The sequence below is a fragment of the Falco biarmicus genome, chromosome 11 (genome assembly GCF_023638135.1).
Source record: "Falco biarmicus isolate bFalBia1 chromosome 11, bFalBia1.pri, whole genome shotgun sequence".
Lineage (NCBI taxonomy): Eukaryota > Metazoa > Chordata > Aves > Falconiformes > Falconidae > Falco > Falco biarmicus.
In genome coordinates, this window is record NC_079298.1 from 14,545,114 (window position 1) to 14,564,484 (window position 19,371).

General features: G+C 57.6%; 1 protein-coding gene across 3 annotated transcripts in view; it reads right to left on the minus strand.

The window, feature by feature from the left end:
* Positions 1-19,371, minus strand: part of IPO13 (importin 13) — a 32,211-nt gene that overhangs the window by 10,096 nt on the left and 2,744 nt on the right. For all 3 annotated transcript variants that reach the window (XR_008824652.1, XM_056356001.1, XM_056356000.1), the window contains exons 2-12: positions 11,765-12,501; positions 5,963-6,103; positions 5,694-5,835; positions 4,441-4,607; positions 3,947-4,067; positions 3,488-3,635; positions 3,141-3,322; positions 2,264-2,290; positions 1,418-1,552; positions 1,042-1,185; positions 544-624 (exon numbers count right to left, since the gene is read on the minus strand). Coding sequence is in view for 2 of the 3 variants with exons in the window: in XM_056356001.1 (XP_056211976.1) it covers positions 544-624; positions 1,042-1,185; positions 1,418-1,552; positions 2,264-2,290; positions 3,141-3,322; positions 3,488-3,635; positions 3,947-4,067; positions 4,441-4,607; positions 5,694-5,835; positions 5,963-6,103; positions 11,765-12,501 (2,025 nt within the window). In the remaining variant the exon portion in view is untranslated. The remainder of the gene's footprint in view (positions 1-543; positions 625-1,041; positions 1,186-1,417; positions 1,553-2,263; positions 2,291-3,140; positions 3,323-3,487; positions 3,636-3,946; positions 4,068-4,440; positions 4,608-5,693; positions 5,836-5,962; positions 6,104-11,764; positions 12,502-19,371) is intronic.

Below are 19,371 nucleotides of genomic sequence, written 5' to 3' on the forward strand. Positions count from 1 at the left end.
GGCACAGGGCTTGATGGACAGGTCCCGGGGGAGGGGAGAGCTGGCAATGGAGATGGGGACCAGCTAGACAGAGGGCTCAGACCTGCTCCTGTACTGGTGCCCTGCAGCACACAATACTCCCAGAGACCAGGAAACACCCTTCCTACTGCAGCAGGAAGCCTCCCCAAGGGCCAGGAGGAAGGGGCTGGTGAGATGCTGCACATGGGCATTACTGGACTGAGTGAACTGGAGGAACACCAGATGACACAGGTCCAAGTCAGAGCAGAGCTATCCTCTCAGGGAACACAGGTTTGGTAGACCCCCATCTCCCATCTCCCTGCTCATGGTAGGGCCTCTGTAACCGGAGAGAAGCAGAGCTGACAGGGGCACAAGACAGACAAGAATGGCTGGACGATGCTGGTGACAGCAAGCAAGACTGGTCCAGACAACCAGCAAGACATCCCTCTTACAGAGCATCAACCCGAGTCTGTCCTTTGCTGTGCCCAGTTCAGGTCAGCAAGGACAGGCAGAGCTGCCGGCTGTGTACAGGAGGAGCCTGGTTACCTCCACCACCTGGGCATCATTCAGCCACTTGCTGAGAACCTTCTGTATGAGCTGGAAGACTTGCTGCAGAACCACCACCACCTGTAAGGAACGAGAAGTCTGAAAAGAATTGGCCCCCATGACACCGGGGAGGGGAGATTCAAGACTAAGCATGGCCTGGACTCAAACCTTCAGGCACCACTGCCCCCTCCCCTCCCCAAAGCTGGGCAGCTTCATTCCCTGCTGAAGCAGCCTGGCACACAGCTCACAGCCGGCAGCTAGCACCCGGGCTGTCCTCCAGAGCAGCACCCAGCCAAAAGGGATCCTGCAGGTCACCTCTGCCCACCTCAAGAGTAGTGGGATGAGCTGAAGGAGTTGTTTCAGCTGGAATGCACCAGCACTACCCTCTTCACCGTACATGCTGCATTCCCCGTTAACCCCCCTCTCCTGGCACCAGCAGTGAATAGAAAGGCTTTGGCCAGGCTGCAGCAAAGAGCATCAAGCTACTGCTCTACTCACTGGGTTGGGACCTTGCTGCACTGGCAGTTTCTTGACCTCGGTGCTTTCATGGTCATCATCGTGGTGGCTGATGTCTAGGGTGGTGAAGAGGTTGGAGAGCAGGCCCAGGATGTGGATGATGGCCAGCTTGTTAGAGGGATTGGGCTGCCAGGGAAAACAAAGCCAAAGCATGACATAGACTGTGCTGCTCAATCACTGTCATGCCTTTGGGATCCTGAGGAACCAGAATTGCACAGGCAAAGTGCCAGAGAGGGGTTCCCCACACTGTGCTCTCTCTCGAGCCAGCATTCAAGAGTGCTGCCTCAACATGGCAGACCCAGGGCTACAGCCAGTGGGAGAAGCTGATTCTGGGTGGAGGTAGCACGCAGGTACTCACCGTCTCGTCAGCCAGCTTTTCCAGCTGCTGGATGTAGGGGGTGATCAGGGAGTGCAGGTTCTTCAGGATCTCCTCCACTTGCAGCGCAGAGAGCAGGAAACCAAGAGCCTGCATCAGCCACATGCACTGGCTTGTCTGGGACAAAGAGGAGACACCACGGGGCAGGTCACTGCCCAGCCTGCAGCCCTACCACAGACATGCTAAGATAGCTGCCAGGGACCCAGTCAGCAAAGCCAGGACCCCAGTGCGCTGCAGCTCCCGAGCTGCTCTATCTGGGTCACTCTAGGTGCATCTCACCTCCCCACCAGCATGGCAGAACCCGGGGACTGCACTCTGCCACCAGCACACCTGGCCTCTTCCCAGCAACCCTCCAAGGAAAGACCAGTGTGCCCAAAGATCTCCATACTGGCACCACTCACCCTACCCCAGCACACCCTCCTTTGCACAGCCTGTCTCAGCCCCTGTGGGGTCAAGCGTCCCACCTGTCCTGGTCGCACGGTTCTGTCCCCACACTTATCTCCCTTTCTTTTCTCTTGAGGACATGCCTGCCATCTCAGCATCCTGGGCTTGGAGGGACTGGCAATTGCTAGAGTTAAGCCCCCCCTGGGGGCTTCACTCTCTATGGGTACACACCCCACTGTGCAACTCCAGCCTATGCGTGGTGGGAGCACGGCGAGAGGCAGCCAGCAGGTACTCCTGGCCCCACACATGATGGCTGCAGTGCCGAGCTCTCCTCCAGGGACAGCCCAGCTCGTGATGGCACCCCTTGTGTCTTCAGCTAGGTGCAACTAAGGGGTACAGGGGGGCAAGCAGAACCAGCCAGAGGTGTGAGCCGGCCCCTCTTACCTTGTGAATCTGCTTCATCAACACCTCCTGCCAAAGGGAAGGAGAGAGAGAGGAAGAGGAATGTGAGTGCTGCAGAAAGCCCCTTCCCTTCCTGGAGGCAGGACATCAAGACAACCAACACCAGTTTGGGCACAGCCAAAGAGCATGCACTCCCCCAAATCCACCACAGGCAGGGAGCAAAATCTCTGTCCCCTGGTAAGCTCTTCCCCACGCCAGCCCACCCAGCCAGGGGAGCCCCTGGCTTGGACGGGCTCTGCAGCACGATGGCTTGAGGAGCCAACCTCAGCCAGGGCTTCCTTACTCCAGTGACAGTGTCCTCCAGGCTCAAAGCAGAGACTCGTGCCCCTCTCTGCTCCCATGCACACCCTGGCAGCAGGCCTAAGCTCAGCCCTCCACCTACTGCCTCGGGACTCTGAGCCCCATCTGCCCCAAATCTTGAGAGCCAAGAAAGACCACAGGACAAGCTGCCCTGTCACTGCCTGGACCAGCTCAGTCCCCAGAGAGGCCTGAACACCAGGATGCTGCCCAAGATGCTCAGCAGCAGCACCAGCTGCCCGGCAGGTGCAGAGCTGGCAGAATGCTGCTCCCAACAAGGCAAACAAAACACCAGGGTAAGAACAGATGCCCATGTGCAACCCCAGCAGACATCCTGGCAGTCATGTCGGCCACTGCTTGCCATTTCTCCACTCACAGTAGGACACAGGGCCTGACACCTGGGTCTACTGGCCTAGGAACAGGACAGACAAGTCCCCCACACCAAGCAAGATGCCCTGAGCTGCCGCTTTGCATCCCCCTGCCCTGCCCCTTGCAGAAGAAAGGGTGTGCACAGAGCACATCCCAGGTCACCACCACATGTCCGTCTGCATCCAGCTCCTACCTGTGACACGGCGACAATGTTGGCAGCATAGGGTGGCAGGTCATACTTGCACTCCCGGCAGATCTTCTTCAAGGTGGAGACGCTGGAGATGGAGAGCTCAGGGTTGCCCAAGGCTTGGAGCACCAGCGGCAACACGTTGTTAATCATGACGGGGTGATCAGCCAGCCACTCTGACAGGGCCCCTGCACACACAGACGGGATCAGACCGCAGGACTGCCCTGCGGGCTTTTGCTCCCTGCGTCCTGGGACGCTCAGCTTTGCTTTTCACTGCTGTTATTGCTGGGCAGGAGCAGCCTCAGAGGGGCTTCCCCTCCCCAGCCCAGCCTGCACACAAGCAAAGGCCTCACCGATAGTGAACATGACGGTGTCAGCAAGCTGCACATTGCTGATGCTGATCCGGGGAATGAGGCCGATCAGCCCCGGCACCACATCAGAGTAGTTCACGTCGATGGTCTCGGCAATGGACTGGAAGCCATACAGCAAGGCCTCCGTGTGCTGCCAGGGCAGGAGAGGCACTGTCAGAGCCAGGCACTGACCCCTGATGCCCACCCCACCCCCAGATCCAGGCACTAGCTCAGAGCCCCCCACAGTGGCCAAGGAGGCTGGGTCCCTAGGCAGCGCTAAGGACAGGGAGGCAGAAGACCTGTTCCTCCTCCCAGCACACCCCACAGAGCCTGCAGGTGTGCTGGCAAGGTGGGCATGCTCCTTGCCTCTGTCACAACCCTTTGCTCTCAATGCCCCATGGTGACAATAGGTCCCCAACGAGCTGGTAGCCATCAGCCTGGCACCCAGGTCCCCACGCTCACCTGCCATGTGGATGGCTGCTCTGTGTTGGTCAGGAGACGTCCCAGTTTGTCATAGAGGCTGCTCAGGAGCTCAGCACCCAGCATCTCGTACACATACATCAGTGTGTCAGAGATGTCCACCCTGCAGAGAACATGGGGGAGGTGTCTCAACTGCATCTCCAAATGCAGAGGTCTCCCCATCCCCTGCAGAGTGCTCCACACACGGACACGTTACTTGCTCTCCCACTGCCAGGCAGGGTGCAGGCACCGCCTGCACAGGCACACTGCCCCAGCCCAACACGGAGCACTCCCAGGTCTCCCTAGGCAGGGCAGCTGGCGCTGTGCCAAACAAAACACCAGCTCGTTTTCATCCCACCACCACAGCCAAAACAGCTCTTGGCGGAAGGAATCTCCTGTGTCCCTCCGTGGGTCTCCCCACAGCGCTCAGTCTGCAGGGTGGCAGGACAGTGCCTGCACCCTTGCCTGACAAGCAAACCCAAACCTCCCAGCCGTACCTGTATATCCGAAACTGCTCCTTCTCATCTGAAGACCAGAAGCCGTACTCCTCATCAGAGGGGAACTGGGCTTTGTGCAGCAGAACGTCCACCAGCTGGAAGTAGACAGGCCTGTAGACCTGCTGGTACACCGCCTGCTTGTCTGGCTCAAAGGAGAGGATGTCGTCCTGATGGCAGGAGGAGAAATACATCAGGTGTTGCGGGGGAAAGAAAACAGAGCTGGCATGCCTACTGCACAGAGGACTTGGGGACCTCTCCCAGGGCTGGTGGGATCTTGTCACACCTTGGAGGTTGTATTTCCAGCTCCCCCACCTGATGCTGAGCCCTTCTGCAGCTTGAGAGGCAAGCTGGCCTGTCTGGAGGCAAGACGCCAGAAGCCCCAGCAGCCAGATGGACCCTTGGGTGTTTGAGGACAGCACAGTTACAGTGGGCTGGCATCACCCTGCCGCATCCTTAGCCTTGGGAGCACAGGAGCACACCTGCATCAGGGGCACACGTGTCTTGGACCCTCTGCAAGGCAGGCTGGGATGGGTGCCTCAGCACAGCGCCCTCCTGCCTGCACCCATATCTCAGACCTATCTGGAGAATCAGCGGGAGGAGGTAGGAGCCTCTGCCCAGCCCCACACAGCAGAGGAGCTGCCAGCACGGTGCCAGCATCGCCCCCCTCCCTGCCTGCGCTCAGCCACACCGCATCAGATTGCGGAGGAATGGAGCTGCGGGGATGAAGTGGGGCTAAAAATAGAGCATGATGTGGCAGGGCTGCTCTGCTGGCACAGGGAACACTGGCCCTGGGAGAAGGACCCCACACTGAGCAGCCATTAGCAGCCCCCAGCCCTCTCTTTCCTCCTCTGAGAGACCAGGACCCCCAGCCTGGCAGCAGGGTCCAGCCCGCAGTGAGCCGGCACACGCTCACTTCCCCGCGTGCAGCTGGTGCAGGTGTGCAGCAAGGAGCTAAACAACGAGGTCTGGTGCTGGGGGAAAAAAATAATACAATAATATGAAATTCTAATTAGTTACGTTAACGAGGCCCTTAAAAGCTGGCTCACACTTCCAAGGAAGATCGGGGGTGGAAAAAGCAAGCCACAGGGCCAGCATTTCTGAGGCACATGCCCTGTGGTGGCTGTGAGTGCAGAGCGAGGAGCAGGGACATCAGAAATCCCTGGGGATCAAGCACAGCCAGGCCAAGCCCCAGTCCCTGTGCACTGGTGCCTCCAGGCAGGACCCAGGCAGGCTGCCCAACGATGGCCACTGACCTGCAGTGTGTACCAGAAGGTGAGTGTCAAGGAGCTGGTGGTTTCATTGACGGGGTAGTGCCCAGGGATGCCGGTGCAGAACATGATCATGTTGACCAGGGCCAGGAAGCTCTGCCAGTGCTCCACCTGGTCCAGGAGGGCCCTGGGGAGCAGAGAGCACGGTCAGAGCAGAACCACCACTGTGACACGCATCACTGGGTGCAGGACAGGCCCTGGACAAAGCAGCACGTGGGGAACAGCTGACTGCTCCAAGTTCACTCAGCACTCACCGGGAATGGTTCTCCCCCAAGGCCACAGCGATGCGGCAGATCCCGTGCGATGTCTCCATGTCCCCACTCTGGACCGCCTGGCGCAGCTGCTCTTGGAGCCCCAGCACAGGGGGGATGAGCTTCAGCAGGGTGTTCACGTACCTGCAAGCACAGCCTAAATCAGTGCCGGGCATCGCCTCACTGGCACCGGCTGCCATGGCACCCATCCCTCCTGATGCTCTGCCAGGGCTCCTGCCCAGCTTTCCCTACTGGAAGGCTGCTTTGTGCAATAGGATGCATCCATGAGCCTTTACCGCTTACAGGGACTCTCCTCCCAGCCTGTGGCATCGGGATGAAGGCTGAAGCCCTGAGCACTCCCGCAGCGCAGTCTCTGCAAGCAAAGAGAAGGGCTGAGCCAGCGGCCATCAGCTCTGTGCAAAGCCCCCACGGCAGCACGGTGCGGGCATCTGCCTCTGCCCACCCCAAGCTGCTGGCAGGGCTGCCAGCACCCTCCAGCCAGTACTGACTTGTCACTGCTATAACCAGCTCCAAGCGGGCTGTGCCTGTGCATGGCAGTGTTGATGGGGATGGGAAACGGCAGAAGGAAGATGAGGGCAGACCTGCAGGCTCTTTTCACTACGCTTGCAGCCTGCGCTTCTCGGTGCTGCATGGAGGCAGCCAGAGCTACCGGTGGGAAGCCACATGCCTCTCCAGTACAGGCACATCCAGATTGTGCTCTCTGCCTGGGATGAAGTGGGCAGCCACCCTTGGGGACTCCTGCCCAGGGAGGATGCTGGCCCCCTGGCACAGCGCCATGGCCCCCCACCCTCCCGGGCTGCCGCAGCCAAGCGCAGCACAGCTCTCCCACATCACATCATGCACATCAGCCTCCCCTCCGCACCGCCTGTAAGTGATGGTAACCAAGGCAACGAGAAGGAGGCAGCCAAGGTGAAATGCAGCCCAGGGCCCCCGGAGAGAGGCCGTGCTGGAGGCTGATGAGCAGCCTGCCGCTTCCCTGCCCGACCAGGCGTGTTATCTGGAGCTGCAGCTATTCCGTGTGCTCCCCGCCGGCCCCGCCGCATGCAGGTGCGGGGGCCAAGGATGCTCGGAGCAGAAGGCACACGTGATGCCAGCTCTCCTGTGTCCACCACGGCGAAGAGATGTAAGTGCTGACACCAGGACAGCCACACGTCCACCCCAGAGTGGCAAAGCTGCCCTGTGCACCAGCAGCATTTTCTATGGCTGATTTAGGCGAGAATAAAGCCATCAGTGCCAAGAGTGCAGGGAGAGTCACACTGGCAGTGGCAGCTTCTAGGTCTGGGCCACAGGAGGAGACAGAAGGAACAGAGTGTCTCTGTCCCATCGGCCACTCAGCATCCCCTCTGTGTGCTGCCAGGGGTCACCCCCACACACCCCTCTCCCCCAGAAGAAATCACACAGCAAAGGGGATGGGCGTTTTTGTGTAAAGCATTTTCAAGCCTCTCATGTCCCATGAGTGATGCATGTGGCAATGTGGGAGCAATGTGATGATGGAGAATTTGGAAATTCACCAGCCTGTCTTCCCAGAAACTGATGCTGCAGTCAGAGTTGGCCCAAGGGAGCCAGGGCAGTGCCCAGACAAAAAGGCACAGGGGACCTTCCACTGCTTCAGTGTAGGGCAAAGCCATCCTTCCCCTGCAGCACTGGAGTCACATTACCCTAGAGATGTTTTCATGACTTCAGGAGTTTATTACAGGGATCTGGCTTCTGCTGGTTACCTTGAAATACTCACAGTGTAGATGTCTGGACCTGAGCTGATCCTCTGGACTCCCTGCACAGCTAACAGAGAATCACCTGGACTTGCTTCCGTGCTGCAACTCATCTCATGTTGTGAAGTGAGGACTTCTAGAAAAGGCTGGGGGTAACCACATCTCCTGAGCACCACCTTGCTCTGCTCACTGCCTATGCAGATTTAAGGGCCGCTCAGATGCAAGAGTCCCCAGTGAGGAGGAAATTCTTGCTCAGAGCTGTTTTAACCAGTCACCCAAAGAGCCGTGGCTGAGCCAGCTAGAGCTGAATGGCTCTCCTCCACATCCCGGAGCACAGAGACCCAGGCCACCCCACCTGCTCAGTGCTGCTTCCCAGCCCCGAGCAACCAGCTGGCACCACAGCCCTGGCTGGCGCAGAGCTTGCCCCAGGAGGCTGGTGCTGTCTCTGCCAGCCACCACTTCCCAGCCCCAGTGCCCCAGCATCAGGCAGGAGAGGACAAGACCATCCTGGCCCAGGCAAGCCTCAGGCCGCCCAGCTGAGCAGCCTGTCTCCAGCAACTGGGAATGCCTGTGGAAGACTGTATGAGCAGCCATAGGACAATGCTTCCCCATGTATTTCCCTCCAGTGATTTGTCTTAGCCTTTCCGAGCAAGATTTGCTATCCTGGTATTTACCAACTGAGCAAATTTTGCTTCCATGAGTTTGTCTGGTCCCTTCTCAAAGCCTAGTGAATTGCAGCATCTACAGCTCTCTCGGTGAGACCAGCACCTCCTCCCGCTCTTCTCACAAACCTCCCCAAGCTACACCACGGTATGGGGGACAGCCTGCAGAAGGGAGATATGGGACAATCTCATCCTTCCTGATCCAAATTCTGAGCTACATCCTGATGAGAAAACCTCAACGCTATTAAAAACCTGTTTCTAATGAAGCTCTTGGAAAACTTCCAGTGAAATTCCTCTTCAGGGATTCAGCACCAGGTGCCAAGACCAGGAAGGGCTGGGCTGGACACTAAGCAATCCCACCCAGACACCTGCAATCCTGCCAGCTCCACCACTACAGCAACTCCCTGCTGCTTTCAGAAACACGGCTCAGTGTCTGATGCCCACACTCTGTAACTCCCACCACGGGCACAGACCACATGCAGGTCCCTCTGTCCACTCTGACAATACCCACTTGGGTGCAGAAACACAGCCATACGCCAGCTCTCCCCCTGCAGCTCGTGCCACTGAGCTTTCTGACCCACTTAGCTGGGGGGATAATCCTCAAACGAGACAGAAAATCCAGCCCAAACCTCCTCTGCAAACAAGATGCACCAATCTCTCTGTTCCTGCCCTTCTGCGATTCAGGAGCTTCCCACCACCCCTGAGAGCAGAGCTGTGCTCACAGGTGCTCCAATTGCCAGCTCCTGGCCAAGTCTCCAAGTTTTTTTTCTCAGGAATGCCATATCCTAACAGAGGAGCGACGTCCAGACTCCCTCAGTGCCTGGGATGCCTCCTTCTCTGGGTGCAAAGGGCTTCCACCCACCTGACAAGTAAGGAGATCAAACACTTTGCATCTATAAATCTGCTGCATCATCTCTAGTAACACCTCAGAGGCAGGGAAGCCACCCGCTGCTGTTCACAGGCAGGGACATGGAAGCTGCCAGCACAAGCGACTTACCCAAGAGCGAGGCAGCACCGTGACCAGGTGATCCTTGCCCATGAGGTCCCACTTGCCCTTCTCCACCTGGACACTGGTGGCAACAAGCTACTCAGGGCATGAGGAGCTGCAGTGTGAGGGATGCCTTGCAAGGTGGTGTCCCCCTGAGAAGATGTCCCACAGGCTACCTACCTAACCCTCAGCAGCAGAAGCCAAGTCTGTGAGCCACTGAGCCTTCTGCTGATGGTAGAAGCACACCTGCACGATTGCCTCCACAGCAATGTCAATGAAGCCAGCTGGGAGAGAGCGAGGCAGAAAGACACGTGGTCCATAACACTCAGGGGAACCCATGGGAAAGCAGGGAGCCCCAAGACCAACCCTCTCACAGAGCAATGCCCTACAGAACTCTGGAGAGGACCATGTCAGCAGCCCAGCACCAAGGATGCTCTGAGCCTCCAGACACGGGCAGTGGGGAGCCATGCCCCTGCAGAAACAAAGGTGAGAGACCGTGGAGGAAGAGAGCAGCTGAAAAGAAGCAGGGATCTCCGACTGCCTTGGTAAGAGACAGAAAGGTCAGGAGACTCCCTGGGGGCTTGGGGAAGAGCTGGATCTGCTGCGGCTGAGCAACAAAGCCAGAGGGGCGGGACAGCTGGCACCAGGGGAAGTGGGAGGAGGGATGTGGTGTGGAGGACATGGAACAAAAGGGAGGAGAGAGCCCACCGGGGCTGGGAAGTGGTGGCTCTGTGAGCTACCCCACTCCTGAAGCCATCCCATATCTCAGCACCAAGCACAGTCCTGCTCCTCTCTGGAGCAGCTGTCACCACACGCCGCCTGGCAGGGCATCTCTGCGACAATGCCACCGTTGTCCCCACACCCCGGCAGTGGGGGCTGCACCAGGCTCACACACTGGGCAGCCTTTCAGGCTGGCTGCCTGCCCCATCCTGGCCACGGCCCACACACCTGTGGACAGGAGGGTGTTCTGCCGTGGCCAGTGATGTCTCCAGAGAGAAGGATGGAGAGCAAGTGCCGGTGATGCTGTAAGGGAACAGCCAGCTTAGCAGGACCAAACGGGACCAGAAACTGCACTGCAGGGTCAGCATGGGAGCAGAGAGGAAACTCTGTTGCCAGCCACACTTCTCACCAAAATTCACTTTGAAAGCTCAACCAAAAGCACAGGCTTTTAACGCAACTGAAGAACAGTGCTGCAGGGCCAGGTTCCTGCACATGGGTAGAGAATCACAGCCAAGGGACTTCTGAGACTCAAGGGAAATGGAAAGGAGGAAGACAAGAGAGTCCAACATTTCAGACCTGCAAGTCACCTTCTCTCACCTTCTCATTTTCTGCGCCAATCCTGCCACAAGGGTTTGGGCTGTCCCACAGCCTTTGCCCGGTACAAGGAAAAGCTGCTTGTGGTCATCTTCTGAATGCTAGCAAATGAGGCAACCCCTCCCCACGCCCAGCGATGCATCAAAATCCTGATGGGTCCCTTTGTGCACCAGCACTTAAGAGTCTCCAGATGCAACCGCCCCTGACAGCGAAGAAGACAGCCCCAGGCTGGCCTCGAGCTGGGGGCTGCACTGGCTGCCCTGACCTGAAGCCAAGGGGAGGGCCAGGGCCAGGGCTCACAACCGCAGCAGCATCTGCACCGCTGCAGAGAGCTGGAGCCTGTGCAATGCGCAGCAATGCACAGGGATGCACAGTAGCAGCAGCTCAGCCCAGCCTTCAAGGAAATCCTCCTCTTCAGGGGAAGGTTGCTAAGCAGCCAGGAGGGGATGTGGCCACAGGAACCGTAGGACTTTTCCTTCTGTGGGCACTGGTCGCAAGAGCTGACAGCAGCTCAGACATCGTGGCCAAGCAGACGAGCTCAGAGCCCCACAGCGTGGCCCTGGCAGAACCTGCCCCAGCCCCGGGCTCAGCTGCTCCAGAGGCAGCCGCAGCCACAAACAAAGGAGGAGTCCTCGGCTGGCACGAGCTGTTGGAGCCAGGAGGAGGGAGAAAACCAACAGGTCTGGTTTTATAATCTCTGCATCAAACCAGCTCCTTGGCTGGACCAGCAGCACGAGGCAGAGGAAAGTCTCTGAACAACCCTGGTAGGAGCTGGGCAACCGCTCCCAGGCCGGGTGCTGCAGGATCCGACGTGCAGAGCCAGAAGGGAGCATCCTCATCTGCTTAAGAGGAAAAGGGTGGAGATGGGCTGCAGCTGCCCAAGACTACATGGTCCTCCCAAGTCAACCATGGTGCAAAGCCTTCCAGGACCAACCACGTTAAACCAGTAGCCTCTGGCTGCTTTTAACATCTCCCACTTCCAAACCCTATCATTAGCACCACCAGGGCAGATGGCAGCTAGCAAAAAGCCTGAGGCTTTTCCTCCCCACCCTGTTCCCCCATCGATGCCCAGGAGCACCAACCCACAGCGCATGGGAGAGGCTGCCCTTACCTCTGGGCATCAGGCTGGGAAATGGCATTGACAACAGCCTCCACTGCTGTGTCAAAGAGCTCTGGGTCCTGCAGAGAGGTGAAAGCTGCCTGGATCAGGTTCTCACAGTCCATCAGCGGGATCTCCAGCTGCACCCAGCTGGAAAAGCACTTCAACACCTTCTGCTTGATGAAACCCGGGGAGTCCTGCTGCTGCAGCAGCTGCTCCAGCAAAGGGAAGACGGAGCCACACTCCTGTGCCAGGACGCTGCGTACCTGGCCCTTGCGGTACTGCGGCAGGCGGCTGGTCTGAAACTCCTCAGGCAGCACCGTCAGCAGCTCCAGCAGTGCCAGGCACCGTGCTCGCCCATCCACATTGGAGTCCTCCGCCTGGAACATGCGTACCATGTCTGCCACAGCACAGGGCCAAGCCTCTGGCATCATGCTGAGCGCCAGGGAGGCCAGCGCCACACACAGCCGGGTCAGCACGATCTTGGAACCACTGGCAAAGCGGGTGATGTGCGTGAAGAGCTGTGACTTGAGGCTCTCGTACTGGTCAGCTGGGATGTCGTTCCAGTAACGGGAGATTTTAATGTGGAGAGCACTGGCACCGAAGTACTGGATCTCAGGCACCTTGTCCATGTGGAGAAGCAGCCAGCTGAAGTGCCATGCCTGGGGGGAGACCTGCGCCTGCATCAGCCATTTCTGAGCCAAGTTCTTGTTCTCGATGTTGGGGTCGTAATACAGCTGGTGGAGAGCCTGGAAGAGAGAGGGAAGCACCCTAGATCAGCCGAGGAGCACCACTGTGGCCAGTCCCACCATGAGGAGGCTCACTGGGATGGAGCCCAGCACCCAGCTGCTGCCCTGCAAAGCCAGCTCCCCTCTCCATGTCAGCCTGTGTTAGCTGGCCTCCTTGGACTCTCAGCAAAGTGAGAACAACCTGGCAGCAGGCAAGGACCTGCAAAGTGTTCTTCCCCTCCTCCTCTCATGCTGCACTCTGGAAATTTCTTTTCCTTAGTCATCTCCCATTTTTACCTTCAATTATGCCGAACCTGCCTGCTTTCCTGATGATGTGCCATCACTGTGGTGGGTGCAGGACCACTCTGCCGCACAAGGGCTGTAAGGGACACAGCATGCCGGCACTCCTGCCTTCCACCCACTCTTAGAAAGGCGCTATGGATGCACCAGCTCTCAGAAGCATGTGCGGCCCAAAGCTTGCATCCAGAAGCCCAAGGAACACAAAAGCCACTGCAGATATCTTCATCTGTCAGGTGGTACGGAGCCCTGGCAACCCGCAGTCACTGCACTCAGGGATTATCCCTCCATGGAGTCCCTTTGAAGTATTCCCAAACCCGCCCAGATACAGCTGAGCTGGCATCTAACCCTGCCTCCTGCGACAGTCCAGGGCTGCTCACTCCATCTCTCCATATGGAGAAGGGGAACATCACTTACCTGCTCCAACAGCTTTGGGAGATCTAGTTACTGCTTTGCAGAGCTCAGATCCACGTGAACAGCCTCACACAGGCTGCAAGGCTTCAATTATATAGACCTTAAGGCCAACATTAATCAGTTATTTATTATGAGTGGGTGCAACTGGTAACCAGTGATGCCCTCTACATGGAGAGGGAGAGTGACTACCCCTTGCCTGAGCTCCATCTTTTAGCAGCATGGGTTTCTGCCTGGCACAGCACATTTCGTTTCAAATCGCTGACTGCACATGCCAGGAGCAAGGAAAAGCAATGGCATTTGTCAGGCTATCAGGCACCCGTTGCACCCCAACAGCAAATCAGAGGATGATTCCAGCAGGTGCAGAGGATTTTTTGTCCCCATCCTGGCTCCAGGTCTCAAATATCCTCCCTCCTCCCCCCTAAAAAGCTCTATGAAATTCTTGTGTAGCTCTTGTACCCAGGAGAGGATTTAAACCCTATTTTTAAGCCTCAGAGCTGGCAGCCTGGGGCACAGGAACAAGCTTCCCAAGCAAGTGCTTGTGCCTCCTGCTGCTTCCCAGCACAAGACCAAAGAGCAGTACAAAATGGCAGGAACCTTACAGAGACAGCACTGCCTGGGCCATCATTTGAAACACCTCTGTTCAAGACTTCGTGGCAGGGGAAAATGAGGATAACCTCTTTGTAAGAAAGAAAGAGGTTATGAAGTACGTCGTAGGAGATGGAGCCAGCCAGCACGGGCTGCAGAGGGACAGGCATCTGTCCTACTAAAAGACATATCCTGACACAGAAAAGGTTAACCCTAGGTAAGCAGGACATGGGGAGAGAGAGAAATCTGTCCCGACAGAGTGGCCAAGGGGAGCCCATGAGTTATCAGCAGCCAGCTGAAACCTTGTTCTGTTCCCAGTTATGTCGGAATTTTGCCCAAAGCATCGCTCAGCTGCTGGGGCAGAGGTAAGCGCTGTTATCCCCTCCTATCAAAGCAAGAATTTACTTCACTATTGAGCAGTAGCTGCAGATGTGCTAAAAGCTCAACCACTCCTGGGGGTAGGAACCTGGCTCCTACCCCTGCTTTTCTGCTAAGGACAGAGTCATGCTGCAGGAGGGCTTAAGCTGGAGCTCCCAAATATCTCCCCCATTGTTGGCTCAGTCTCTTACTTGCTCTTGTCAGAGCTTGTTGCGTATTTTCTTTCCAAAAGAAATTTCACTTGAGATTCCCAGAGTCAGTGACAGTCCACTCTTTCCCTTCCCCACTTGCTGGGCACCGTCACAAGTTGCAAAGGCGGGCAGTGGTCCCCTCTGCCTGCTCCCTAGCCTGGGACCCCTCCCCACCTCCTCCCAGCCTCTCTGTTTACACCCCCCCACATTCCCTAATTAATTGATTTCTTCTATTTTGAATAGTCTTTCTACTAATACCTAGAAAATTGTGGGAGAAAAAAATCCCTATGCATCATATATTAGGAGGCACAACGTGTACACATGCACCAGGAGCCCTAAACTCTAACCCAGTACAGATTGGCAAAGCACGGGCCTCACCATGTGTGGAGGATGGACCTGGCCTCCAGCACTGGGTTTCCAACCCACAAGCTCGGCAGCTGCTCACCTCCACTGGTTTCAGGGCTGCCACTTCATGGTCTCACGGCGGGGAGCTGCACCGGCAGAGCACGGCACTGCGCACGCTCCGGGCACACTGAAGTGAGCCCCCAGAGCGACGTGCACATGGGCGAGCCTTACACAGCACCGCAGGTGACGGGGAGCATGGCAGCAGACAGGAGGCTGGCGTGCACAGCCTGCCCGCTGGGAAGCAGCTGTGGGCTCGTCCTCCACCTGGCTGGGGCTGCTGGCGCTGTTGGCTAAGGCCTGGTTCTGCCAGTGCCTCCAAGCAAGCAGACCCTGGTGCTGTCATGGGATTGCCCAACTGAAGGGAGAGGAGCGAGCGACCAGGCAGAGCCTAGCACAGGCTGAGGTGCAAGCACCCCCCGTGCAGCCCCAGCAGTAGAGATGTCCAGCACTATGATGGCAGCTGCGTCATAACGGCAAGGAGGCAGTGCTACGATAGATGCTCCCCTCGATGGCCACGCTGGGGAGATGTCACTGTCACTGTACTAGAAGAATGGGGAACAACTGGGTTGCGAGACCCCTCCCCAGGCAGGGTCAGCTTTCCAGCCACCACCATCCCAGCACCTCATCTGCACCCCTGAGGCTTCACCCTGCCTGCCGTCTCCACTGAGCTCTCTGGAGAGGCATCCATCGCCCAGCAACACCACTCCACAGCCCAGTTCCTCCCACTGGGAGCCTCTGGGGAGGTTTCCAGCAGAAGCCCCCAGGGACACATGCTGGAGCCTCCACTGCTCAGCACCTCGGGGAGACAGGGTGAGTGGCAAGATGACCAAGTCTAAGTTATTCAGAAGACGGACACAAAGCTGATGCTGAAGATTCATGCTGCAAGCTGTTGGAAATCAGAAGAATATTCTGGAAAAACACGGCTGCTGGCTTTCTCACCTCCCTTCCCCAAGCACCCCGAGCCTCAGAGGGAACCGCTGTGGCAGCTCCTGGCTGGAGCATGGCTGTTCCTGCCTGTGTGCAGGATGCCAGGTACAGAGGCAGGGCAGCACATGCCCTGGGGCTGCTGACAGCGTGCCCCATCTGGTGCTCTATACAACGTGGGAGAGCTTTCCAGAGGACCTCCAAGGACAAGCATCAATGCCAGCACCATTCAGCCCACCTCAAAGCAGTAGATGAAACCCGTGGGAGAAGACTAGGCACTCTCCCTCGCCTACCACCCACATTGGCTGAGTACCATCTCCTGCTGAGAGCGTGGGACAGGAGGCTGCAAGGCACCATGCCCTGCAGAAGGGTAGATGGACACCCAGCACGCTCCTCCCCAGCAAGGAAAGGCACTGTTCCCATCCCAGAGGCAGGCACCGGCACTGGCCGCTGTTTGACTTGGACATCACCGCACCCGCCAGCGCTCTCAGGCCCACCAGGAAGCGCTGGAGATGACAAGGGAAACTCATTAGTGCCAGGAGGGAAAAGCAGAAGGCATGAAATCGGGCAATGACATCTAACAGGGAGGCTTTGTGCATTCTGATTCCAACGGGTGGCTGACACCAGACCTGCCTCCTCCGCAATTAGACCTGTAACGTGAGAGCTGGTAAACAGCCTGGCTGTCAGCTCTGCCCTTTGGCCAGGGAAGGAACTTTCTCCAACGTCGGCTCTGCTGGGTTGAAAAAAATTCAGGTTTGTTATGATGGCTCTTCCCTGCTCTAAAAAGCTGTGGCCAAAGCCTCAGTTAGGCTGTAGTCACTGCAGCAGCATCAGCCCCTCAAGAGAGCCAGAAGCGAGCTGCTTTGGGGCAGGGCAGATTGCCCAAAAGGCACGGGTCAGAGGTCACTGGTCACTTCAGGAGGTAGAGGGGGACCAGTCTAAGGAGAGTTATTGCCAAAGGCCCTCGATCTTAGGTTGCGCTGCAGTATCACAAGGGAAAAGGAGCTGGTACAAGCCCAGAATCTCCCAGCCCTCACCCCTCGGAGCGTTTGCAGGGAGCCCAGAGCCCAGGCTGACTCCCTGACTGCACCATGTAAACACATTCACAGAGGGTCCCTGGCAGAGAGGTGTTGTCTCTGCCGTTCGTGGGACTGACAAGAGGAGCCCCAGATGCGTGGCTCCAGCCCCACAGAGGGGGACTGTGCTGCTTGCCATTTTTGGGCGCTCCACGGGGAGACAGGTCCCCTCCAGGGGCCAGTCTGCTTGAGCAAGCGGAGGGGACAGTAAGTACAGCCCAGAGGTCTGCATCCTGGGAGGGGAAGCAGCAAGCTGCAAAACATTCCTGTTCTGCTGTTTGCCCTGTGCCCACAGCCACAGCACACCAGGGGCAGTGGTGGCCACGGCCCCTCAGCAGCCACCAGCCTCCTTCCAGCAGGACCCCCGGGGATGTCTCCCGCTGCCCTTTCTGGCTGAACGCACTCGCACTGCCAGTGCTCCAGGCCTGCAACAGCACAGCCATTACCATGGCTCTGCCGAGCGAAGGGAACGTCATCCCTGCCCCCCCCCCCGCCCCGCAGCAGCCGTCCTCCCCCTGCCATGGTGCGGCAGGCTGAGCAGCCAGCAGCCCAGGGAAGGCGGCAGCCGAAGTGCCGAGGATAGCAAATGGATGCAAAATAAAGCCATGTGTGTGCTGCCAGGCATGCTGCTCCTGCTCAAGGCACCCACACTCTGCCAGCAGTCCCAAAGAGTGGGGCTTTCCCCCCGCTCCTCTTAATAAGAAGTGCTGCCACTTCGCAGCCCCCCTTTGAGCCCAGCTTGCCCACACTGAGTCCTTGGCTGTCCGGAAGGGGCTGCAGCCCAGATGCAGCTCCGCAGCCTCAGCATCTCTCCTGCTGCTTCACTGCCAGCAGCCCTTTGCAGAGGACAGCATGGTCCCCAGCAGGGACGGGGACTATAGATGTGCACTCTCAGCGGTGGCGGCCAGGGGCCTGCGCAAGCAAAGCGTGAGCAGGACCAGAGAGGAACTTGGAGCGGAGAACCCAGGATGAGTTGCAAGGATGACCTGAACACCCCTGCTCACCATCTTGTGTTTCCACCCATCACTTCGGTGAATGAGTTCACAAGCATTTTGAGAGGGGAAACCCTGCTGGTGCCCAGGCACCAACGTCACCCATTCCTGCTCTGTAAGATGTTGGAGCCGAGATGAGACTCCAGTGATGGCCCTTAAAGGGCATAGCTGAGCCCTGGGAAACACAAGGTGCTGCCCTCCCATCCCATCACCACCATGCCACAGGAAGGAGCAAGGTGTTCAGCCAAGGCTGGCTCTAGGTGGAATCTGCTTAAACACTAAACAAGGTGACTCCTCATTTCCCTCAATTTTGCAAGAATCTCTCCTCTCGAGCCTCCTAATTTCCCCTCCCTGGCAGGGCTGCCACATCTCATGTACGTGGGTTGCCTTTAAGGAAGAAGTGGCCCAGCCACTGCCAGCAGTGCCCCAGACAGAGGGGTGCCATTCCCCCACCCTGACGTATCCATGATTCTCTGGATCAGGTTTCTGAAGGCAGGCAGTATTTTTCTGAAGAAAGCAGATGCGCTTGGGTTTCTCCTCCCCATCCTCCTGGGTGGAAAGCAGCCCCAGCAGCTGCCACATCCTCAAGGCTCAGCATCTCTGAGGAGCGGTGATCAAAGCCACCCCTCTCCCATCACAGTAGGCTCCGGATGTTAGCTCCATGACATCCCGCCTACCCATCCTGCCAGAGAGACTCTGTGCGTTCATCAAGCATCTCCAGAGAGGCACATGGCAATCTGGAAGGACCAGAAGACGCCAGACCGCTAATGTGCTAGGGAAAAGATGTCAGTGAATATTACAAACACCCCAGAGGATGGGAGGCAGGCCAAGGGAGGAAAGACCTGGAAGGAATCAGACAAAAAAAAGCGGGTGAAAGCAGGCACTTGGGAAATTCATGGAGGAATGGCACTGCCTTCTTTCTTATTTCAAAAAGGGGGGTATTGCGGGGGGCAGATTCAATTGCACTGAAAACAGGTAGAGGGTCTCGCAGTCCTCTTCTCCTGGCCAATACTGCAGTGTTAGGTGCTGCTACCCTTGACCGGGGGAGACCAGAAATACAAGGCACAAGTCCTGCTTGTGCACTACTCCTCCGAGACAGACACAGCCAGCAGGGACCTAATGTCTGCAATCAACCTTCACCAGAGCAGGGCTCATACTGCAGCAGGAGTGTCACCTCCACAGGGCAGAGTCACCCCATCACCAGGCTGTCAGTCACAGCGGGGACAGCCCTTGGGCACACAAAAGCACATGCAGGTCACAAACCAGACTGCACCGTTTAGGCATGGGGAGGCTGAGCATCCTTACAGCCTGAAGCCCTCAGCTTGCCCAGCCTTCCCTTCCCTCCCATCCCTCCAACTGCAGCAGCAGAGCCCTGCTCAGCAGCAGGTGCAGGGAAGCAGAGCCAGCCCAGAGCTGCCGGCCACCCAGCAGGTCTACAACACCATGGCCGTGCCAGCCTGCTCTAGCTGTGCTGAAGCCAGAGCAGCATCTAGGTCAGGCTCAGATGGAAACAAAAAGCAGCCGAGCAGCCCTCAGCTAGGACTGGGGGGACACTGACGCAGTAACCATACTGCAACAGCTCAGCCCCAGCACAGCCCCACTCTTTCCCTGTATCAGGGGAGAGCTCCC